This window comes from Macaca fascicularis, chromosome 4 (assembly GCF_037993035.2).
Source record: "Macaca fascicularis isolate 582-1 chromosome 4, T2T-MFA8v1.1".
NCBI lineage: Eukaryota > Metazoa > Chordata > Mammalia > Primates > Cercopithecidae > Macaca > Macaca fascicularis.
The window spans coordinates 117908303-117934667 of NC_088378.1; the positions used below are offsets into that span (position 1 = coordinate 117908303).

At 37.7% G+C, this 26365-nt stretch overlaps 1 protein-coding gene across 2 annotated transcripts in view; it reads right to left on the reverse strand.

Moving 5' to 3' along the window:
• The window catches only part of LRRC1 (leucine rich repeat containing 1), a 129418-nt gene that overhangs the window by 82428 nt on the left and 20625 nt on the right, over positions 1 to 26365 (reverse strand). For both annotated transcript variants that reach the window (XM_045391055.3, XM_005552718.5), the window contains exon 2: positions 1186 to 1303. In XM_045391055.3, coding sequence (XP_045246990.1) covers positions 1186 to 1303 — 118 coding nt within the window. The remainder of the gene's footprint in view (positions 1 to 1185; positions 1304 to 26365) is intronic.

A 26365-nucleotide genomic window follows, 5' to 3' on the forward strand; every position in this document is an offset into this window, starting at 1 on the left:
TCACGATCACATGGCTAAGCCAGAAGACAGTTTCTAATTTATGGAATGTAATAGATAACAGCAATTTAAAACCTATTAGAAGTTGGCAGAAAGGAGGAATCATTTTTTCTTCACCATATTTCCGACCAAGTACTGACTGCTGCATTATAACAATGACCCACAAAAGAATACTATGTCTGGGACCTGGGGTTTTTGTCAAAAATATCAGACAGAAATATACAGACCTAAAGATAATCGATTCAGAAGAAACCTACAGATTTTTGTAGGAAAGCAAAAGCAAAACACAAAATAAATCAGGGATGTAATAGGAGATAAATAAAGGAATTACCTTTTCAATAAATAATTCAGACCATATTTGAGACTATCGTGAGGAAATTATACCAGGGTCCTTACAAGAACTGAATTCCATCAGTAGATAGGACCACTGGGAGCTGCTACTTTAATTTAATAAATCAAATATGCTATAACAAGGAACAATACCAGCCCATGTGGGAAGCCCTCTAAGCGGTATAAAACTCAGGGTTAAACCAAGGTACCCATTTAAAAATGAAAGGCATTTGAGTATCCCATTGGGGTATCTATTAGGATGCTCTATTCAAATGTTCAATAAAAATGAATCAATAGTGGGATCTGAAAATAAAAATCAACTCACAAATATACCACACAAATTGAAGTGGGCAAAACCACCAGCAGCCTAATTAGAAACAAATGAAGACAGAAGATGCCTGAATGCAAGCAGGTCTGTTCACTACAGGGAGAGTATACCAAGCAACGGAGACACAGCCAAGAGGAACCAACCCTTCCGCAGGGCAGGTTTCCCTTGCCACAGCAGCACCCAAGCACTGGACAAGAACCGTGCCACCAGTCCTCAGTATCATGTTCAGCAAAATAAGTGGACAAGGTTAAATGATTTCCCAGCCCACTCTCTAACTCTAGGAATCAGATTGAACTTATTTGGAGAAAGCTGTCTCCAAAACTTGTGTTATGAAATTTTTTTTTTTTGGAAAATGCCTATAAGTTAACTGATCTATTCAAAAATGGCATTAATTTCACCCCAAGAATCATACAGTTTTCCCATGACTATCAGGGAAAGCACCTCCAATGATATTTATCTAGCTGTATTCACTAAAAACACTCCCAGCATCTGAAGAGATAAATGGCCAACCCAAGTGGAATCTTTCTTACCATTTCGAGACACGTCTAGTTCCACCAGCTGCATGAAGTTTGCTATTTCTGGAGGGAGCCGCTGAATTTCATTATCACTAAGTCCAAGCTTTCGTAATTTGACTAGCTGGAAAAATTGCTGAAAGACAAAAGAGTTTAACATAGATTTCACATGTGTTTGTATCATAAACTTTTGGGCTACTATGAAATGTAAAACAATGTTTTTTAAAAACTAATGAAGATTGTAGCAACATCAATTTCCTAACTTTGATGGCTGTACTGTAGTTGTAAAGATGCTACCACTGGGAAAAACTAAGTATAAGGAACCTCTCAGTACTATTTTTGAACTTCCTATCAATCTACAATTATTTCAAAATAAAAGGTTTTTAAAAATCAATGAGCAACTTAATGAGAAGAGCAGTCACTCCTTTAAGCTATCCAGTAGACATAAACATTGACTTATGAAAACTGACATTAAATCTGCAATGCTAAATAGACACGTAAAAACAGACAAGTAAAAATGCATTTTAAAAATATTTTTAAATATTTAAATGTTAAAATATCTTTAAATATTTAAATGTTAAAATATTTTTAAAATATTTTAAAAGACATTTTTTAAAGAAATTACTATATATCAGAAAGTATAATAAATATCCCACAAATGTGTGCAGGCAAAAAATATATATTTGACCAATCTAAAAAGTCTGCACTGGATACTTCCATCAACCATGGCAGACTGAGTATGTGTTCTTTCCCCACACTTTTTAAAAACTGTATTAAAATGACACTAAAGGAATTCACATGAACATAAATATAATGTGAAATAAGCCCATGAAGACAAAAAATGAAAGAGTACAAAAAGCAAACTAGATATGCAACAAAATCCTTTAAGCTAGAAAACAGAGGGATGAATGGTAACCAACCAACAAATCGAAACAAAGCTGGAATTTAAGCCTGTGGGGTGAGTAGCCAATAAGAAACTAGGTCCATGTACCTCTGAGGAAAGAAGAACTGATTGAAAATTTATATAAAGAACAATTAAACTGCCATATTCTCTTCTCTACCCTGCAGAGCCAGGCAGGAGCCTGGAAATTTCCTCTCCAGAAGAAGTAAGTCCAAACACAGCTAAGCACAGCTGAAGGGAGGGGTAACGTAACCCTGCTAAAAACAGGGGACTGAGTCAAAGCCTGGCCAGTAAGATCCCGCCCTCTCTTCTCCCCGCAGCCCAGCTCCTGGGCATGAGCACAGACTTGCAGACACCAATCTTCCTATAGAGAAGCTTCAGGTTATATGCCTCACCAACACACGGAGCTTCCAAACAGGCCCACCTCCCCTGATCTCCACTGCCACATGCAAGAAAGAGAATGTGCACACATACACACACACACACACACACACACACACACACACACACACACACACCCCCACATCTCAGAGGAAACAAACATGATGCAGGGAGCAGAAAAAAACTTCCTCAACCAAAATATAATTAATATCCTCAGAGAAATCACAGATGAAGCAACACAACACCATGAAAAGCATAATTAGAAGAACTAGAAACAAGCTTTCAGAAAGTGAAAAATACTGTAGCATTGATAAAAGAATCCCATAAAAGAGGTGAAAAATAAAGTGAGTAGAGTCCGCAGAAGGTGGAATAAAAAGATGAAAAGATGGGAAAATAGAAGAAAAAAAGAGAAGAAAATGAATGGACCAGTTCACAAGGTACTACAAAGTAATTCATAGTTCAAAGAGAGAAATACAGGGAACGCAGGACATGCTTTTTCTGGTTTGAGAGGACCCACCATGTAACCAATAAAACGAATGAATAAAAAAGTACATACCAAGGAATACTCCAGAAATTAGATTCTAAAAGCTTCCAGAGACAGGAAATAAAAGAAAAAGAACATAACGAAGAATTGGGCATCAGAATGGCACTGGACTCAAAAGGAACCTTGAAAGTAAGTGGGCAATGAAGCAATGCCTTCAAAATTCCTAAAAAATCATTATTCCCAACCTAAAATTGTATACCCAGCCAAACTATCAATTAAGTATGATTACAGAATAAAAACATTTCAGTCACACATGGTATCAAAAAGTTTAGTTTCCTTGTACCTTTCTCAGGACTCCATCAAAATATGTAAATAAACTTAAAAGAAAAACAACCTGAGATCCAGGAAACAGAGAATCAACAAAACAAAGAAAGGCAAAGGAAATTCCCAGGATAAAATCATGAAGGGAATTCCAAGATGTAGCTTGAACATCAGGCCCCAAGAGCAAACCATCTACACTGGAGCAAAATATGGCAGCTCCCAGAGGGAAGTTTTGAAAAAATAAATAAAAACACACCTGAGGAATTATCTGATATGTTTGGAAGCATCAAAGGAGATTTACAACTCTTTCAGAATGTTTGGTGATAAATCAGAAATAGGCATAGAGAGAACAAAGCAAGCAAAAGGAAAGAGGGTTATTAATTCCAGGGAAAATATAAAGTGAAAGAACATATAATCATAATATAAAATCTGATTATGAACAATACTTACAGTCATAACATTATAATATCTATATTGGTAAAACCAAAATTTATGTTATGTCAATATTGAGAATGGGAAAGAAACTATAAGAACTAAAGCCTCATCTTCCATAAAAAGAAATCCATAAATAACTCAAAGAGGAAAAAAAATCAAGCTGCAAAAGTACGTCATTTAGCAACATGGAGGCAAATATTCACAGAAATAGTCAAAAGCCAGAAACTGGAGTGGGGAAGGAGGCAAGAGGTTGCTGTTTTTCATTGTCACACTAAACAGCTTATTAGATTTTTTAAACTATTTGCATACATTACTCTGCTAAAAATGGAAATTGAATTTACAAATGAAGAAGTCTCTACTGAGATTCCAGGATACTCTAAATGTTAATTTTGTAGGATGCTAACATTTAATAGTCTTCATCTTTCTTTTTTGGGTGGGTAAAAAAGATTGCATATTTATATAATCATACAATTGCCTCTTGGAAAGCAATTGAGCAATACATAAAAGAAAAAAATCTTTTCAAGTCCGCTGAAATACTTCTGGGCATCTGTCCTCATAACTGAAAATAATGCACAAATACATCTTTGCACTATTATGTGTAAAAATAAAAAACTAGAAAACATACATTTCAAAGAAGAAAAATGATTGCATATTATTAAATAATTCAATATTATGCAACAATAAAAATAAATATTATACAGACCACAGAACTTGAAAAAGATTTACCATGCAAATATAACTAAAAAAGAAAACAAAATTGCAGATACACTACATTTAAAAAGCATATGTGCATGTGGACTGACAGGAAGAGAACAAAGAAGAAAAAAGCAGTTATGTTAGCTGACAAGGATAATGCATGAATGACTTTTTAATTTAAAAACCATATTTTTTAAAAAAATAAAATGAACTATAAATCTCAGCAAATGAATGCTACCAATTAGCTATACAAGATAATGAGGAAAGTGCTCAACTAAAGGACTAATCCTTTGGATTTCTTTACTCATGCAGTTGAGATTTAATTTCTTAAGGAAAGATATTAAAACGTCTTTATACTGCCTGTACTAAAGCATCAGCCAGCACAAAAGCCATTCAATAGAGTCACATATTTGAATAATTGAGCTTATGCCAATTGTTCAGAGTCTGACAGTTTCATAATACATCAATGTGTTTACTCAAGCATGAAAAGCTCACTTTGTTTTCCAGGAAAGGCATAATAGCAAAACTACAAAACCCATCACCATTTCCATACATTCTGGGACCATTCAGAAATAAGACAAGAAATCAAGACAATAAGGTACTTAGATGTACAGTGAATAATAAGTTCACTTTACATCTGTGGAAACGATAACCTACCAATCTTCACATCCAATAGAAGTCATAATAGCACGCAAATTTAAGGTTTGGTTCTGCATGTTACCAGCATCCTCCACTACAGCCTGTCACAAATACTACTTTATTCAACTTGGGAAGTACCTGCCAGATGTAAAAACAACCCTATCTGACATGATCCCAAATGAAACCAGTAGTTCCTTAATCCTTCTCTCATTATCCTGATGTGATCTTAATATGGTATCCAAAGATCAACACAAGCCAGCGAAACTGTATTAAATTCCCAAATATTCAACTTCCTCAGAGAGTCAGGAAAAATAACTCACTAAGCTATCAACCCTTCTGCCTTGCCTTTGAGATCAGCCAGAGCACATGAAAAACAATTCCTGTAGCCGTCTTGGCAGGACGCCTCAGTGCAGTGCAACCATGTGACAGAACACACAGAGACCGTTCTTCAACTCTACCATGTTTGATTATAGCTCACTAACCCACTTAGAGCACATTCTGTACAATTATATGCAAAGGAACCCAAAATGCCTCGGGTTGTTATGCTACACCCATCTTCTTATAGCCACCATTGCTTTCAGTAGATACAGCCTTTAATTTGGATAAATGTTCTCCCATTCTCCATTTCTGACAAGATTATTTTCCTTCTTTTTTGGTAGAGTGTTAGTACCTCCCTTCTGCTTTTTAGAAAGGGACAATGAAAATCTCAGTCCTAGAAGAGCTGTGCCCCCTTTTATTATCATTTGGCCAAGGATCAGTCAATTGTCCCCCAGCTGCCCAAACTTCTCCGTAATATAGAGAAAACATAAACCATTGTTACAGATTCACGTGGAGAACAACTAGTGTAAAGAATGCTATTAATTCCTGAAAAACTGTGGGACTCCGAACTATAATGACACAAAATTTACTCACAGATTTCCTTCCTGGAGACATTCTAACCTATCACATAAATCTTGACCCCTTTTCATCTTACATAACTCTCATCCCATCCCCACTCCTGTCCCCATCAACCTAGACTGCCTTTTTGGTCAACCACCTGTATGTGGTTGTAAACCAACGGTTCTAATCTCAAGGTAAAATGCACAATATACATCATTTGTGTCATCTGACATTTTTTTTTCTGTGAGACTTGCAAAAAGTGACTGTGACTTTGTTACCCAGAAATTATACTACTAGGTATAGATCTTTTAAAAAAAACTCTCACATATATTTTTCCAGAATACATATACAAAATGTGCTTGAAAAAAGTATTTATAATACCCCAAAACTGTAAAAACCCAAACACCCATAAATAGTAGATCTGATAGAGGTATTATACATTATTACAATGAAATTCTACACAGCAATGAAAATGAAAGCTTACTGTTAGTCATGATATAGATGAATCTTGGAGATAATGTTCAGTGAATAAAGCCAGGCACACAAGAATGTGTATTATATTATTTCATTTATATGCTGAATAAATCACCTGAACTAATTTTACAGATGCATACAGAGGTAATAAAACCCAAAAAGATAAGCAAAGAGTGATTCTTATAAAATCAGGTTAGTGGATACCTCTAGATATAAGAGGGAGGATTATGATCAGGAAAAGCATTCAATGGAAGCAGAATACATAATTTGATACAAGTTTTTGGAGTCATGGTAATGTTCAGTTTCTTAACCTGAATAGCAGTGACAGATGTTCACTTTATAATTTGCTGTAAGCTATAAATTTATGCTTAAAGTTCTTTTCTATAAATGTGTTTTATTTCACAATAAAAAAACTTTTTAAAGTTTTAGACTACTTACTAATCAGGAAGGAAAATACCAATTAGCACCAAGGACGCCCAATTACTTAATTCATCAAAGTTAACAATATTAAAGAGCAATGGCATTAGATCTAGAGGAGGAGGAGGGAGAAGTGACCATTATAACCAAAACAACAATGATAATGATAATAATACAGCAGTTAACCTCTACTGAGGGACACTCTATGTTTGGCAGTAAGCTAAACACTTCACATGGATTACACTCTTTAATCATCTCAAGGTTGCCACAATGCTGACACCGACACATGTAAGTTAGCTTTCACTGCATTAACAAACCATCCCAAACTTGGTGGCTCAAAACTACATGGATTTTTTTTATGTCTCACGTTTCTGTGAGTTGGTGAGGCAGTTGCGTTGCTGCTCTCATGTGGACTCACGCATCCACATTTGGCTAGTGTCAGAAGGGCTGGAAGATCCACACTGGCCTCACTCCTATGTCTAGCAGTTAGTGCCAGCTGTCAGCTAGAGCTCCTCTGTGCTCCACAAGGCCTCTGTCCCTCCTCCTCCCTTAAGCTAGAGTGGCTTCCTTATATGAAGCTCTCAGAGAGCATTCCAAAAGGGTAATGGCAGAAGCTGAAAGGACTCTTGGGGCCTAAGCTTGAAATTTGCATGATGTTGTCCTTTCTGCCACATTCCATTGGTCAAAGCAAGTCACAAAGTCAGCCCATATTTAAGGGAGCAGAGAAATCATCTTCATTTATAGATGGAAGGAATGGCAAAAATCATATTAAAAAGAGGGAGAGGGTGGGAAAAAATTGGTAGATTAAATGAGGTAGAAACCTCAGATATGCCACAGAACACACATGAAAACTGGGTACATTATGTACAAAATGCTATGATTGATTACATAGTAATGACTTTTCTAAAGCAAATTAGAAGAGAAAATAATATACTGAATAAACTTTGGCTAAGATTCTATATATATAAAAAGGATATAGACAGAAAAAGTCAAGAAAGATTCACAGAATAGTGAAATAACTACTTTGGTTAAAGCAGAGAATTCAAACAATCATATCTCACACCCAGAATTTGAGTTTGAAAGGGTTTTAGCAAACACTCATAAATATTAAATAAGTGTGAATGACACACTTTTTGTCAGTGTGTTTGGTAGAGGTGTGGAATAGGAATATCCCTGGGTGAATCACTTAACTTCTCTGGTCCTGTTGTTTTCTTGTGAAAAAAATAAGTATTAAATGATAAAGGGCTCTTTGTAGCTCTAAAAATTATAGAATTGCATTTCAAAATACTTTCCATGTGCCAAAAGAAAAATGAAAATCCTGTTAGCACACAATATAACATTAAGCATGAAGTTAAAATGCATAAAATTACAGAAAGTAGATTAGCGGTTGCCTAGGAAATGGAAAATGACTGCTAATGGATATGGGGTTTCTTTTGGGTGATGAAAATATTCTAAAATTGATCGCGGTCATTTTAGAATATTTGCACAACTATTTAGAATATATTTAGAATAGTTGCACAACACAGTTGCACAACTGTAACTTTATTAAAAACCAGTGAATTGCACACTTGGGGTGAATCGTATGGTATGTGCATTATATCTTAATAAAGATGTCAAAAAATGCACAGAATTGGTAGACATGAATGAAGAAGGACTTCCTATTAGTAAGAAAAGACTGGGCTGGGGATACACAGATACTTTTTATTTATTTATTTATTTATTTATTTATTTATTTATTTATTTTGAGACAGAGTCTCGCTCTGTTGCCCAGGCTGGAATGCAGTGGCACAATCTCGGCTCACTCACTGCAAGCTCCGCCTCCCGGGTTCACGCCATTCTCCTGCCTCAGCCTCCTGAGTAGCTGGGACTACAGGTGCCAGCCACCACGCCTGGCTAACTTTTTGTATTTTTGGTAGAGATGGGGTTTCACCATGTTAGCCAGGATGGTCTCAATCTCCTGACCTTGTGATCCGCCTGCCTCGGCCTCCCAAAGTGCTGGAATTACAGGCAGAGATACTTTTATTTAACTGAATCCCTATAACCAAGTGAGGTAGAGTTTTGTTTTGTTTTGTTTTGTTTGCTATCTCTAGTTAACAGATAAGGAAACTGAAGTCCAGTAACTTGACTGGCTTCCCTGATACTGCACACCAGTTAATAATATTCTTTAGGAAAAATTCCCAAACAGAGCCATGCTGGAGGATCACACAGTAGAAATCCTTAGATAACTACCTGGTAAACAAAAAACACTGGTGTGAAACTACATTCTAATCAGCTAACCAAAACTAAGTCATGCTGGAGGTGGAGGTGGGAGGGTAAGCTAGGAAAGAAATAACTACTAAAATTACCAATGCTGTCAGATTCCATCTTGATTGACAAGTTGCGAGCAGAAGAAAAGAGCATGCTAATGAAACCTACATGTGAGAGCACATAAGTGGGGTTGCTGCCAATCCAATCCAGACGGAGAGGGTAGACATGCAAGAAATCTAGACAGATAAGAATGAATCAACCTCTAGAGGATCAGGGGCACAGAGACAAAACAAACATCCAGATAAAGCCTTGGGCAAGGGAAGGCTGAAAGAAACAGGGAAAGCAGAAGACAAAATTTGATACAAGTTTATAATATGATACAGCAAAAGGGCATACAAAGAAAAAAGGCTCAGCCAGGTCTAGTTTCTGAAGGCAAAGGGGGAGGTATCACAGAGCAGCAGGACAGTCCTGGAGAAACTCAAAAAGATGACACTGTTCAACTGGGAATCAAAATTTTATTAATGCTAAACAATTTTCACAGACACAGAATGGAATTCAGGAGAATCACAAATACTTAAGAATTTGAAATACTGATTCAAAAAATAGAAAGTTTATATTCATGTACTAATAGGCCAGGTGATAGACAATAAATATGAAATAAGATAAAGGGTTTAATCTCTAAATAAAACTAACCATTTCTTCTATAATCTGAAGAGATATTTTTTCCTGCCCATCTATTTGCCCGGAAGACAAATACATGAAAGAGATCACAGGGGGAAAAAAAGCCTGTCCTGTTCTAAAATAAAATTTTTAATAAGTTCATGTTTCAGAGGCACAAGTACCCTTTTCTTTATGCAACAAAGAAAAGAGCGCTGACTCCTTTCCTTGCATGACCAAATTTCAGAGAAGCAAATTAGTTTCCACTGAGTGTTAGTATGTGTGTGCTTGAGCATGTATAATAAAGATGCTTACATTTATTTTGCTCAAAATATTTATTCAAAATCTTTCTCTAATTTTTCTGGCCTCCCCTAATAAATTTATCCCCTCATTTGATGGTATATTTTAATGCTTCCAAGGTGTTTTCACGCATTATTAAGCTGTCACCATTAATGATCCTACACAAAGATATAAATGCCCCAAGGGTGACTCCCATAATTAAAAGAGCTCAAAGGTGAATCACTTTGAAAACCAAGAAACCAGGCATGTTTTCTGTATTGCGCTATGATCAGAAGGGTGGATCAGACTAGTAGTGGCAACTGCAATCACTTGGAGAAAAGAAGCTTCTACTAAAAGTAAAATGGATCAGGGCAGCATTACTTTACTGGTAACTTGACTGAAGGGATGAGCTGTTGACATGGGAGGACCAGACTGATGGCGCAGATGGAGAACTGATGAGAGCTGGACCAAGCAGGGTTGGTACTGCAGAGGGAAAGATCAACTATGACGAGAGAAAAAATATATCGAACTGAAACTAACAATAGGGGAATGATTAAACACAGGATGGCAAATGCATACAATGAACTATTATATGGCCATTAAAAATCATGTTTCCAGAGAATATTTAATAATATAATAAACACTGTGTTTAAGGGTTAAGTGAAAAAAGATATGTAAAATTGTATATATGTACAGTATAAGTCCTATTTTATTAAAAAACGTAATAGAAATTTTAGGGGGAAAAACTGTTTTAAAAAGGTAAATCTGCTGAGAAAAAAAGAACTTAGGCCAGATAACGGAGGATCATTCAACTTCTTGGGATTGATATTTTGTACCACAGAAAATCAAAGATTCTACTCATCTAGAAAGAGTTGTTTTTCCTGCACATTTTAACCAAATGTATCATCAAGTAAAACTTGAAAAGAGGGGGATATAATCTATTTACATTCAGAAAAGAAAAAGGTTCTTTCAACAAGCAGTCAAACAGATATCCAATAAAGTTTATTAAAGTGTTCTTTATATTTTGACGTGGGATTCTCAATAAGGTTGCATTTTTCACACATTGTACTCAGGAAAGCATTACATGACTCAAATGGAATAAAATTTTGTTTAGTGGGCATTGTGCCATGGATTCACAATTTATCCAAGCTAATAGTAACAACAAGCACTACATACATACTGTGTCTACTATGTGCAAGGTTTGAAAATGAAGGAGATTTCAAATAAGAAGTAGTCCTTATTCCTAAAGGACATCCAGGAAATGACACAGGACAGGTGGATCAATAATTAAAACATAAGGTGGAAAATGAAAATCATAATGAGGCACAAACTGCCATAAATGGATAACAAACAGCTCTTGTCATCATAAACTGTATCTGTTATGCTTCTTCTGAGAAAAAAACAAAACCCAATTAGGCTATTTTATGGTCAGTCACATCATACCAATAGGATCAAAGATTCCTATGAGGCATCAAATAAGAACGGATTGTTCAGAGGAACTGCATTAGGAAGATTCTTTCTGAATTTTCTCAGTAAATACACCAACATTAAAATCAGCACTCGGAGTAGCTTCTGAAGTGACAGGCCGAGCAAAAAAAAAAAAAACTCACATAGGCAACAGTAATAAGTCCTGATCATGGATGACAGAATACTTTAGGATTACCTATTATCCATGACAGAATACCTTAGTTAATGTTTTTAATCTCCTTAAGCAATACGCTGATACCGCCCCTAGCCAAAGTTTGATGTTTCTGGACAGCAAGCAAGAAATGGAAGACTCAGGCATTGACATAGTACTTCAAAAATTAATCTGAGTTGACAGATTACAATCACTCACGAATGGCCCATAACTTTCTAAGACAACATTTAATGGCACTTTGAGTGCATACAAATTGTAAGTAATGGAGGAAAGAAAAGGACTTTATCTCTTACTCTGAGTAATGCTGAAGATGACCTAACTGTTTTAAACCATTATCAGGAGATCTTGAAGGGTCAGGGAGGGACCTGACTAACCAGTTAATACAACTTAATGCAGCCAAGAATTCATCTCTTAACAAACTGCAAGACGGATTAAGCCCAGCAATGGTAACCATGATATCGCTATATTTATTCTGGAAACTTTGTTTCAAGGAATGCCAAAGCACTTTTCCAAAAGGGGCGGCAGGGTATGTTCAAGCAATAGAATACAGCAAACACTAGGAGAACAAATAACCCAAGCATCAGATGCGTACATACTGAAATCCCACAGGATTCCAAACAATTTAAATATGCAACTTAGCTTTTTGCGTTTACAAAGAAGTCATGTGAACCGGATTGACTGTTTAATGCCATTTGTTCAGGTTGTTAGGCCCTAACCAGATTTCAGGTATTTAGAAACATAATGATCTAATTATAACCACTGTAGAATTTAATAGTGGAAAAGGGCTTAACTTGCCTCCAAACATCTTGTAACATATTCTAAATATACGTAAGCTACAACATATATTGTGGCATTTCCATAATCAAAATTTAAGATTAAAATTGTGTGATTTTATTATGTTGGTGCAAAAGTAATTATGGTTTTTGCCATTATCTTCAATGGCATTATTCAAAAATTATTGAAAATTATTGAATAATTATTGAATAATGCCATGGAATATTGAATAATGCCATTGAAGATAATGGCAAAAACCGTAATTACTTTTGCACCAACATAATAAAATCACACAATTTTAATTGCAATAATGGCATTATTGAATAATGCCACTGAAGATAATGGCAAAACCCGAAGTGTTTACAGCTCCTGTAAGAGGCAGTCTTGTACCTTGAAAATAAATGTTCTCTTATATTTAAACTTCTCACACACACTAAATTCACACAGTTTTCTACTGGTTTACCAAAATAGTTAAGTAAAAAGGCAAGATGGAAAAAACTGAGAGTATATTCCCTAGCAACTCACAAACAGTTATGCAAACACAAAACAGATCTCATGCTGATCACCACATTTTGGCTCCACAAACAGAATTTAGATATTAAATTCTAATATTAATCCAGATGAAGAACCACAGAGACAAGGCCTAACTGCAAAGTTTTTGAATCCCCCTACTGTTTAAGGAACAAGGCAGACCATTAGTATCCAACAAATTCTACTCAGCTCCCATGTCCTGAAGTTACATCCGATGAGATGTTAACGTCTAACAAGTCTGCTTTCTTTGTGACAAGAAAAGGCAAAGCTCCTTCAGAGCTCCACTTTAAAAACTGCTCCTTTTGACAGACAGTCTTTACATTTTATTTCTACTGTTTACCAACAACCTAAGTAAGCCAACTAACACTCCTGGCCTTTGTCTAATGTAAGAATGTGCAGAAATGTTGGGTAGTGACCCGCAGGCCACCCAATGAGCCATCTCACTACCACAGCATCTAAGGACACAGTTCTTTCATTGCAACTCAGCTCTTAAAATACACTCTGGTGGTGTGCTTGTATTTGCTGACCAGCTGGTTCCTCTGCAGAAACACTATCTAGTGAGTACCTTGTTCAGCACATCACCTCAAGGGTTCTCTGAGTCAGAAACCTCTCTTTGTGACATGCAACCAAAAAGAATATTCAAGAAAAGAGGAATGCAGGAATTCTGTAGGAAACTCCCAATCATAATCCCAAAGTAAAGTGTTAAGAGCAACAGCATTCCTTCACCAGGAAGCAAGCAACATCTCCCAGGTGTTCAGACCAAAGGGCACAATCTGTTCTTGGTAAGCTCCCAGGACAATTTTCTGAGGTAGCTCAGTGTCCCATCAGCTTCTTTGCTACCACTTCACCAGGTTCCTACTCCTAGCTAAGAGTCCAACTTTTTACCCAGATTTGTATAATAAAAGGAAACAAGATCACCCATGTCATGACTCACTATATCATATCATTAGCACCAACCAGGGAGATACCGTGTCCTGGTACCACGGGCCCCTTTTTCTCTGGAAAGCACTTTCCACAGCCTGATATTCCAGGCCCATGATTCATCAAAGATTTCTTTTAATGAAGAATATCTCATATGCGTGAGTGACAGCAATTTAACATTAAAATGATTTATTACTAGACAGATTTTGAAAGTCCAATTTCAAAAAGTTTACAACATTACTTTTTACAAGAACATCTCCAAAATAATGAGAAATGCCTCTCAAGTGGCAGACATTAGGCCAGGGGCTCTACATACATAATCTCATTGAACCCTAAAAACAACCCTAAGCCAGGCAGTTACTCTGATTTCACAAATGATCCAACTAAAGCACAGAGAGATTACATGCCTGGGTCCAGATTACATCGACGTGTCTGCGCCAGCATTCAGACTCATGTTCAAAGTCCCAGCATCTCTACTATGAAGACCAAGGCAAAGAAGGTGCACTGTGGAGCCCAAACTCTATAATCCCAACTCCCCAACAATTTACTGGCTGTTTGTGTGACCTCATACAAGTTACTTAATACAGTGAATACAGGTTTTCAGAATGGTATGTGGCACATGAGAAATGCTTAATATATGTTAGCCTTAATTATTACTATTAAACCCACCACATACCACATCTTCCTATATATCCAAGTCACCAAACTTTTCAAGAGCAAAAATATCAGATCTAATGATAACACCTTGTTGCCCTTGGAGTATACTGGTAGGATGAGGCTAAGTGCTAAACAAGAATCATGCCAACACATTTTAAGACTTCTTTCATTTTCAAAAACAGAGAAGGACCACAAACAAAAAGATATTGTACGCAGAAATCGACAGACCACAGGGACCAAATGTTTAAAGGGTCTCAGGACTAATTAACAAGTCCAGCAACCCAATCTACCAAGTATTCAAGCTACTATCCAAACATGGCATGTACATTTTAAAAAATGTTTTTCATACTAATCATCAAACCAAAGCAACAAGTGAGCTAAAACATACATGAAAGGAATGGAAGGAGTTCAGGGAGGCTCAGCAACTTAGACAGTGCAAAGTCAGTCAACACTGAATGAAGGGTGGACCTAAACTGTGCATAAAAGGAACACAGGGCAAGAGAGGAGGCCTAGATCCTGCCCAGGAGAAACAGTTGTACACATTGGAAAATGGAGACAAGGCTGGCTAGGCCAGCCCCTCCAGCATTAGCCTGCCTGGCTCAGAACCAGATGGGTGCTGCCCTGTGACAGGGCTCCCAGGTCCTAGCCCTGTGAATAACTAATAGCAAAGCTTTGAGCACCCAAGATGGTAAATGAACTCAACTAGACCTCTGTGCTCCTTTCCAGCATCAACAGCCTGTGATTCTCTATTCTATAATTATGAAAAGAAAGGAAAGCAGGTAAGACAAATTACCCTTTTTTTTTTTTTTTTTTTTTTTTGGCCTTTGAACTAAGGGCCTCCAACTCTCCAATGGGTTCTATTCCAAACATCCATTTGTAGGTCAGAGCTAGAAGTTCAGAATGCACTTCCGCATGCATGAGACCATTACAGATTGTGATTAAGTCTTTAAGTAAGCCTGTAAACGTCTGCTCAGTCCCTAATGCAGCATAAACAGGCCTTCTCAAAGCTTTCCAATGGCTATCTACTAGTTATAGAACAAAGCACAAGCTCCTCAGCTCCATATTCAGGGCCCTCATGACCTGCACATAAATAACACCATCAACATTTCTGTAGGTTTTGAGAGCTTATAAAATGCTTGCTCATATCTTACGCTACCAACACAACTGCCCAGTGAGCAATCATTATCACAAATTGAACTTTGAAAGACAAGGCATGGAAGGTATCAGAGCCACACCTTCAACAAACCTCTCTGGCTTCAAGTCTAGTGTCCTTTCTAACTTCTGTCCCACAAATATCCGTGACCTTTCTGACTTCACTTCCCACACCCATAGGCCCATGCACCCCATGTTCTGGCACCAGTGAATCATTCATTATTCATTATGCCGTTCCTGTTCCTAACAACCTTTCCCCAGCCAGCAGCATTTTACTCATTCTCAAATGCCATGACCTCTCTGAGGCCTTTACCCAATTACCTGGGCAAAATTAAGGTGATCCTCCAATGCATTTTGTCTCTGCTCCTTCAAGAGATTAATGAGCCCCCTGTAGTAATAAACCATATTATACACACTAAGGCATCCCTCAGAATACCCGCTACAGTTCTACTCAATAGATATTCAAGGCCAGTTGTCCAGTGAAGTAACATGACACTATTTCAATGGGTTTTTGTTGTTGTTGTTGTTTGGTTTTTGGTTTTTTGTGTGTGTGAAAGTGTCTATTCGGTTTCACTTTAAGCTCCAACTCAGGATATTCAGAATATATATATGCTTTGTAAGCAACTTCATTCCCCACCCTCACAACCTCTAGGCTGGAAAATGGGCAGAGAGAGCAGCTTTTGGGTCAGAACAGAAAGAACCAAATCTGCCACATTTTAAGAATTACTGAGGCAATTGTTAAGCATATGAATTCTCAGTGCATAATCTCCAGGCACAAGGGTTTGGGAATATGATTGTTTAACAAATGTTCCCAGTTAATTTTTATGATCAAGCCAGGTTTTGGAAACAGTGGGTAAGATCACTGGGTCCTAAGCCTGGATGCACATTAGAATCACTTGGCTTAAATATACCTTATGCAAGTTGGGCCAGGGTTGGGCAGGTGGGTTAAAACATGCATTTACAATAGAGGCATCTATAGTCACCCAGGAAAGGGAAACTAATGGGGGGAGGAAGAGTGTTAAAAAAAAAAAAAGTCTCAGCTATTACAATGTTTGTGTTTGTTCAAAGGGCCACAGTATACATGCAGATATATAGTTTATCAGTGGTGTTAAGATTTCATAATCGAAGGGGAGATTACAAAATGTATGTCTAAAGAGGCACAGAGGGGGATCTAATGAAAATAAGGTTGAGGAACTCTGGGTTAAGATGATGAAAAAAGTCAATCACTCTTGACATTTGCATAAAAGAAGATATCCCCCTTTTCCCAAATACTTGTCCTACAGTTGCTCTGAGTTGAGTAAAGATTTGCTAACTGAGAAACAGTTCAAAGATGATATGGACATGAATGCTGGAGCCTGATTGTACATGGGCACCTTCAGAACAGGGCACCTTATCAAATACAAGCTTTTAATATGTTATCAATGGAGAGTAATAGGGGCTCTCTGTTCTCCTTTTGTGGTCTCTCTTGGAGGGTGCAGTGAGACATCCTTTATTATTTCAAGCTGGCTTGGAAAGACTGGGGAGGTTCGTCTATTAACATAAACCAAACTTAGGCTCTGGGTTGTAAGAAGGCATGGCCTCGCCGGGCGCGGTGGCTCAAGCCTGTAATCCCAGCACTTTGGAAGGCCGAGACGGGCGGATCACAAGGTCAGGAGATCGAGACCATCCTGGCTAACCCGGTGAAACCCCGTCTCTACTAAAAAATACAAAAAACTAGCCGGGCGAGGTGGCGGGCGCCTGTAGTCCCAGCTACTCTGGAGGCTGAGGCAGGAGAATGGCATGAACCCGGGAGGCGGAGCTTGCAGTGAGCTGAGATCCGGCCACTGCACTCCAGCCTGGGCGACAGAGCGAGACTCCGTCTCAAAAAAAAAAAAAAAAAAAAAAAGAAGGCATGGCCTCTTTAGGGTTAAAATTAAAAATTCAGATCCATTTCAAAAGCAACACCCAGACAGTTGTGATCAGGAGTCCAAAAAAAAAAAAAAAGATATGTGGAAGAGACATAAAGCTCATGCCTCGGCAAGCCCATGTGTAGGCAGAGTGCTAGCAGGTATAGGTGGAAGCCCTAGCAAAAGGATGCTCTGATCTAGTGTGTTCTTTCTAGACACACTAGAAAGACGGAAGAAAAAATGGTCATCACAGGCCAGCAAGGACAAGAATGAAAACTGTGATCATGCCATTCTTCTGCTTGAAAAATCTTTGAGGACACTCAGCCAGTAAGTGACTCAAATGGGTAAAACAAGCCAACAATAACCAGAGAAGGAAAGTGAAAGAACACAGCAACAGAAAAAGAAGGCAATAAAAAAGCACACACCATAAAAAGACAGCATAAAGAACAATCAAAAGGATATAAAAATTGTAATTTCAGAACCAGAGAGTAGCTTAAAGATTACCTAGTCTGTGGCTCTAAAAGCTGGACCATCACCTGTTCCCCACTTAACGCCTGCAAACCAGTTCTTAACCTGCTGCGTTATCATCAGACTCCTGGGCCTCACCCTCAGAGTTTACTCAGTAGGTCTGCAGTGAGGCAATGCATTGCAGTTTACAAAGTTCTCTGGTGACTCTCATGAGCAGCCAATTCTGGGAGGCACTACCAACTTTGGAGATGGCCCCTTTCCCTGATTCTACAACTCCAGGAACCCAAAGCACACTTACAATGTTTATAAAATCCCTTATTTCCCATACCAATGACTTCTCTGCCAATTCCCAGTGTTAACTTTCAAAACAGTGGCAGCAGAACATGAGAGGGAGGGGCTGACATGGCACCCAGGCTCTAGCAGGACTGACCACTGCCCACTTTAGCAGGCTCTTACACAATTACATCTTTAAGGCAAGATAGGCAAATTTGATAACTTGGTCACTTTTCAAAGATTTATTCCTTTGCATAGACCTACAAGAACATCCAAAGTGCATACCTCCATCATTACATAGTCAATACCTGGAACCTACTGCCATTATGAAGTATACCTAAAAAACACATGACCAAAATTTCAAAGAAAAATTCAGTTCTCTCTCCCTATGCATGGTTTACCAGAAACACTAAGTAGTGCAGAGGACACTGAAACACACACCGGAACACACCTGGACAGCAAGGCTATGATGAGATATGGAAGAGAAGATTTGCAGGGAACATCAAATGTCCTTTGAATATGTAAAGTCTGTCACATGGTGAAAAAATCAGACTTGCTTGGCATGGCCAAATACCAGAAAACTAAAGAAAGAAAAATGTTCCCCTACACAGTGAGCTAAAAGGTCAGGGTCCTCTGGGGATACAGTGAATTCCCCATTCAAGTACCGGCCAGGTGACCCCTTAGTATGGTTTTATCAAAGGAACTGAAAAACTGGATGGTTGATCTACAAACTACCTTCTTGACCCTAGGATTCTGCAAGTTCAGTTTCCATGCACATTCCCCTCTTCCTACTCAAAATTTACCAAGGTTCCTAGATAACAGCACCTGATATGCATTTTGGCCTATAATTAGCACCAAGTACAGCATTTGCATGAAGCAGAAAAGCAAACTTCAGGTTTTCTGGGATCATAAAACAGCATCCAAAATTCAAGTTAACTGGAAGACAACCTCAGCAATACCATTCTGGACATAGGAACAGGCAAAGATTTCATGACCAAGACACCAAAAGTAATTGTGACAAAAGCAAAAATTGACAAACGGGATCTCATTAAACTAAACAGCCTCTGCACAGCAAAAGAAACTATTAACACAGTAAACAGACAACCTACAGAATGGAGAAAAGTTCTTTAATAAGGGAGTTTACGTACTCCCCTCATGAGTTACAAAGAACTTTTAAATATGAAATTTTGATTCCTATCAATATAGTCCACACTAATAGGAGCTTATTTTCTTTTTAAATTTAAAAAACAAGTCTCACAGACAAGAATAGCAATGTGACTGGTAATGACATGTCTGAGTGAAAGGCTCAGACCAATAGCAACCTACCCAAAACTTACACTCCAGAGTCACAGTGAGGATCAAGGGACCTGGAGAATTTTGAAAACCCTAATAGCTTAAAGTTGGGAGATGTGTCCAAGCATCCAAGCTATTTTTGCGTATTTGTGATGGCTCAGCTGGAAGAGCCATAAGGATGGTATCATATGACAGCATTTGCTCTGATGACACTTTCCAGGACACAGGAGGGCTTGCACCTTAACTGGACTCAGCCTTCCTCACTCATGGGAATATGCCTACATCTCCCAAGAATATACATCGGGGTTAAATGTCTGTAAACAGTCACAGAGACTGAATTCTTTATGTAGCTATTCTTCCCCCACATTATGAAGGAGCATATTCCAACAGGACCAAGAGCGGGAAACAATTGAGTGAGAGAGAATTTAGTTACAGTCAGTGAGATTTCAATTTTTTGCCAGTGACAGATGAGGTGGCCATTTGTCTGGTAATCCTGCGTGAACCACAGTCAAAACGTGAACCAACCACTTCATTGTCCACACATTTATCAGGGCCTGGCCTAAAGCCCAGCAACTATATGAGCACTGGAAAACTGACCCTCCCCAACAACCTTTAGTAAGACATGCTTTCACTGCTTCAAGTCACTTATTTATGAAGACAATGGAAATGCCAACAACTTATGAAGACAATGGAAATGCCAGCAACTTTCCTGGCTCTCAAAATGCTAAAGCTATCCTCCTGGGTTAGGCTATAGCAACGTTGATGGAATAAACCTTGTATTACTTCTCCCTGACCTCCTCCCTTCCAAGGGTGTATTTCATTAAAATTTACTTTCTCTGGCTTCATGTGGACCTTTATTTCAGAGTTGCCCATCTGTTTAAACACTAAAGAAGCAAGTATAAACCAAGTTCCTTGGTCTCTCTCTGGCATCTGAGCTTTTGCTATTGCTGTATCCTCCCCAACTCCTCTGCAATTTTCCTCCCTCGATTGCTATGTTCTTCTTGTCAAGGATCTGTACTCCCTTCTAGCCACCAGACACTTTAACACTGGAGAAGCTATTCTTACAGGACCTAGAAATACACAGCTAGGGTAACAACAAAGAGAAACTGTCTCTCAGCACGTGACAAGTACAGTAATTATATTTTCTTTAACAAGTTTTATTTCAAAATCACCACGGACAATGCCTAAATGCTTTTGACTGATCCCATTCAAAAATCAAAAGAACATAACAACCTCACCACACTAAAAAAAAAAAAGAGAAACAAACAAAAAGAAAAGGGAAAAAAAAAAAAAACCTAGCATTATTAGCATTAGAAGGCAAAGCATTAACCTTCAGGTCCTTTCCAAAGTCAGTCTCACAATGTTGCATCTGTAAATGGTACAAAGCAGTTGCCGAAAAAAAATTCCCTTAAAGCCATCTTTCATAGTGCAGGAGTTCTAAGAATCTGAGGAAGGCTACCAGAGAACAATAATCTGGGAAGGGGACAAGAGAAAATGTATTAAGAGGAGAAACGCAAGTGATTACTTCTCAGATAATAATCATGATCATCCAATATTCTAAGAGCAAATGAGGATAAAAACAGAGAAGCACTGCCATCATAAATCATGCACGCCTCAGTGTGCAGAGGAGGCCCTCCGTGACAGGCACTCCTGAGTCCCTGAGCCAGGTGACTTAGCCATTAGGCAGAGAAGACACGGTGCTGAGGGCCCATGATACTTTTCAGGGTCTTCAAAAAATGTTTTCATTTCTTTTGAAATCAAAAGAAAAATAAATATAATAATATGTAAAAAGAATATTTGACTAGTGCAGTAATAAAATATAACCTATAAATTTTTTTAATGGAGAAAGGAGACCATAAAGGCAAAGTGCCTATGCTAGGGCCCAGAAAAGTCATACACAGCTCTGTCCTTAGAGAGAAAGCAGATGCTAGCAAGGCAAGTTGCTCAAGATCCAAGGTGGACACATGAGAACCCACAAAGCATTCAAATCATGTAAGCATTAGCACAAATGCTTTTCTGCAATGAGAGCTGAACAATGAACCCTGCATATTACAATAGGCATAAAGGAAAAAAATAATTTTTTGCTTTCAATTTTTCAAAGAAAGCATGGTGTAAGTGACATATTCATAAGTGCTCTCTGGAATAATAAAGAGAGAACAAGCTGTGGTACCTGAATAGAGAAGAAATAAGTCAACAGGTTCTTGAGATCCTCCTATGTCGCTGGCACTGTGGAGTACTACAGTAGTAGCCCATATTGTCCCCATAGTAAGTATCGACATTCTAGTGTGTGGCCCTGTTCTTTTTTCCCCTAGTCATATCTGCTTCACTTTTTAAAAATATTTACCAAGTTTTAATTTTACTACATGTACACTTCAAATACTTCAAATACCAGTAAACTAAAGAAAGAAAAATGTTCCCATTTTTCTAACAGACTTCAATATCTTATTACATATATTACATCACAAATAATTTCCTATGTCCTTAAACAGAACATCTGGAATTCACTAAGGTAGGTGATAACCTGATAACCCTCTTACAGTATCCTGAACACAATGGAGAAACATGGGCTGAAGGATAAAATGGGGGCGGAGAGGTTCAAAACTTGTTGAACAATCAAAGTCGATTCACAGAATGCTGATTAGTGGGCTCGTGACCTGATGATCTGCTTGTTGGAGAGTATGGTTCAGGGCTTCACACTATTCCATAGTTTAACTTGTGAATTTGAGTTACTGATATTGACCAGCACTGTGCCTACCATGTGCAAACCTCCATACTAGATGCTGTACACACACTGACTTACCTTACCCTTTTAACAAGCCTGTGAAATAGAGATTTTTTTTTCCACTTCATAGCTAGGAAAGCATATGGGGATGGAAGCTCAAAGAAGTTAACGTGCTGAAGAGTATACAGCTAGCAAATGGCAGAAGTCTGAATTCAGTCTCCAGCTCTTATTTCTTTCCATTGGATGACATGTTTATTTCATTTTCAGGGTTCCTGAAACTAGCCAGTAAGTTGTATGAAAATCAAGTGGAAAAAGATCTCTTGAAAGGCAGTTGCAATGAAGCTAATGTGCCAATCTAATGAAATTAAATTTAGATCTGAGAAATGTGAAATCTTGCATTTAAATCCAAAAAACCTAACATTCTGTACAGAATCATGGAGATCTGGCCCAAAGGCAGCATGCATGAACATGCTGGGATGGATTTAACTAGAAAGTCAGAGTGAATCCAAGAGTTATACATACTAACTGAACTAGAAACTCAATATGAATCCAATAATTACACATACGTATTCACATGCTCTAGAACCGCATTCATAGAAGTATTAAGCCCAGGATGAGGGGAGTGACAGTTCTCTGCCCTTGCTAATAAATCTCATTTGGGGTAGCACATTTTAAGGACTTTGGTGAAATGTGGTAGCATAATCAGACAAAATAAACGAACTAGAAAAAATCTTTAACTGAAGATAAGTTTATATAGAATAGAGAAGGGTGAATTTATGGGTGGACAGGATGGCGGCATACATCCTTCAAATACATATACAGTCTTCAATGTGCTCTTTTCCTTTCCAATTGACTTTACAATCCTGTGGTCCAGAAAGTAGAGGTTTTCTCCTCCTTTACAGATGTCCAAGCAGACAAAGTACCTCCTCAATCCAAGACTAAATAATTTAAGTTTCTGCTAACAGAAATTTAGGTGTTTCCCGTGGGCTTACTATGTATTCACTTAGTAAGTATTTAGGCACTTCTGTGAAAAGAGGGTAGGAACATAATGTCTTCTTCAACTGCTTTTCAAGCCCCTTAAACAACATTTATTTTCTCCTCCTCCCTATTCTACCTGCCAGAAGCATACATCATAAGGATCATAAGATAAATGTGATGGGCAACAAAGGGCTGTGTTAGGATGTAAACCCAGAAAAGATATCCGAACTTCCTTTCTCCAAAATGCCTCCCTTCATCATTGCATCATTCTGCCACTTAATTCACCTTTCTCACAAGACACTCAAGTTATCATCTGACCCTAAATTGCCTCTCTCTCTTCCACAGCTCTTGGCATTTCTAGTTTCCGATCCCATGGAGCTTTAACTTAGGCTCTGATCACCCCCACATGGGTCGGTGCTACCCCCTCTCCAGTCTCTCAGCCTGCAGTGCAGTTAACTGTGCTGTGACCCCCACAGTCCTGTACTCTTATGAGGGTCAGTGCCTCCCTGACAACTTGAAACCCAAGGTGCATTCATTGTATCAAAGCATTTAGCTACTCTACATGAGTTCCTATGCTCTGCCTTGAGTAATTCACACCCCAAAAGATAAAAGCATTTATGAAATGAAATTAAATGAGGTTAAGTATCCACCACCATTTCCTAGAAGTAAAAGGAAGTAGATTTGGCAAATCACTTCAACTACCTTGATGCCTATTCTGGAAAAGATTCAAGGGCACATTTTTTAGAATTTTAATTTAGAATGCATTTTTTACTTAACTCCTTTCCCCTGTTATCTTTCTCCATGTTCATACCATCATACATAAACATCCAGTCACATACAGAATTTAGCATTGTTTGTAAAAACAGAATCTCAAGGAATCTTATCTGCCTTTCTTTTCTTATATAAAAATGTACCAAGAAAGTTCTTCTGTGACAAATAATAAAACTTTATTTAATTCTGTAAGGACTGCACCATAGTCATGGTATGTGTGTACCACATTTTATTCAACAATTTCATTGACAGGCATTCACTGTATTTCCTTTTTCTTTTTCCTTTCTTTTTTGCCACCACAAAAAAAAAAAAAAAGGCACTATTGATACAAAAATCCTTCCGTTTCTATCTTGATACACTGGTATTTCTATTTATAAAACAGAATGCCAGAACTGGAATTATTAGGCTTGATTTTTAATTTTAATAGATAAGGCCAGAATGACTTCCAAAAGAGCCATATCATTCACATGTCTACCATTGCCCTACATCCCAAAGGCAGATATTTTTAGAAGACAGCGCGTGTGTATATAAGCATTAATACAGATCATCTCTGGAAAGATGCAAAGGTAATAAAAGAGTGGCCTTCTTCTTAGAAAGGAAGCACAGACTTGGGAAAGGGATGTAAAGAAAACCCACTTTTCATTGTATGTGCATCTTTTGTGCTGTATTCATGTCTTACCATGTCCATATATTACACATTACACATGCAAAATATAAAATGCTCTTTAAAATATTTGTAGACATTTCAAAAAAAGTGTTGATCATACAGCACACATGGCATTGGCCTTATGCAATTAAATGATATGAACTTAAAATGCATAGGATGTAGCTTAATCATTTTTTTAGTACCTACATTACCCTAGATTCTAGGGATACAAAAACTGAGGCAATCTGCAGCAAGGAGAACACTATGTATGCTAAGTAAAATAAACAAAACACAGAAAGAGAAGTACCATATGTCTTAACCCATTATGCCTATAGCATGTGGAACCTAAAACAATTCAGTTCATAGAAGCAGAGGGTAAAATAGTGGTTACCAGAGGCTGGAGGTGAGGAGAATGGGGAAACGATAATCTCCATTCTTAAGCAGGTACAAAGATAATCCCCATTCATTCTTAAGGGTACAAAGTTTAAGTTAGGTGAAATAAGTTTGATTTATTTAGGTCAGTTGCACAGCATGGTGAATGGAGCTAATAACTGAGTACTGTACATTTTGATACCACTAAGATAGAACATTTCAAATGTTCTCATCACAAAAATGTTAAAAATTTGAGGCAATATGCTAATTAGCTTGATTTAATCATTTCACATTGTATTAAAAAATCATAACATCACTTTGTACCCCACAAATATATACAACTATAATCTGTCAATATATAATTTTTTTAAAATAAAAAAAAAATGAAGATAGTCCCTTCCCTCAAGCTCAGAATCCCATAGAGAAAAAGACATGCATGCCAGATATGCACAGTGCCAGACGGCAGCTATGATGCTTGGGTGAAGGATGCCCCAGGGCTCATGAGGGAGGGAGCCAGCTAGGTGGTATGCAAGTGGGTCATCAGACAACCAGTATCTCGGATTGAAATTAGGGGCTGTAATCTTAGGTGGGGATTGTGGGTGACTTTTTCTTCTATGTCTTTAAACATTTCTGTATTTGTCAAAGTTTCTTAAAAGGGCGTCAATATCATGTCCATAATTGGGGGTCAAAAATCTCTTTCAAAAATATCAGCTGAAAGGAACGTTTTCAGCTCACAAATTGAACCACTAATTAAAATTCTGGCTATCTTCTTTGTCTTAAGTGAAGCCAACGTGTTGAAATGTTTTAAAAGGGGAAGACAGCTGGATTTTTAGCAGAGGTTCCGACTTTCAGATTGTTCGGCATATATGAAAGTCTTCACAAGTTGCAGAGGAATCAGAAATACAAGGAAAGAAGAGGTGTTATGCAGATTTTTTATCCTTCCCTCTAGCCCTCCATGGGGTTATTTTGAAAGAAATATTCAGTTTACAAAGTATCCTAGAAAATATATAACATCTTGAATAAGAAACTTTAACCTATGATTTACATATTCTGACTGTAAGAAAGCTACGTTTAAAGGCCACAACTACAAATATTGCTCTGTTTTGATTTGAGTAACTCTACAGCAACATAAAAAAGCTTGTTACTGATTTCTACAGTCACTCAGCACTTAGCATTTCCATCCCAATGATTTCTCTTTCCTACATGTTTCTTTTATATGAGATTCAAGAAGCTTTTGACAGAGATACCAAGGGCTTCAATTCTAATACTAAAATATACCTATATATTCTGTCATGTAATGAACTC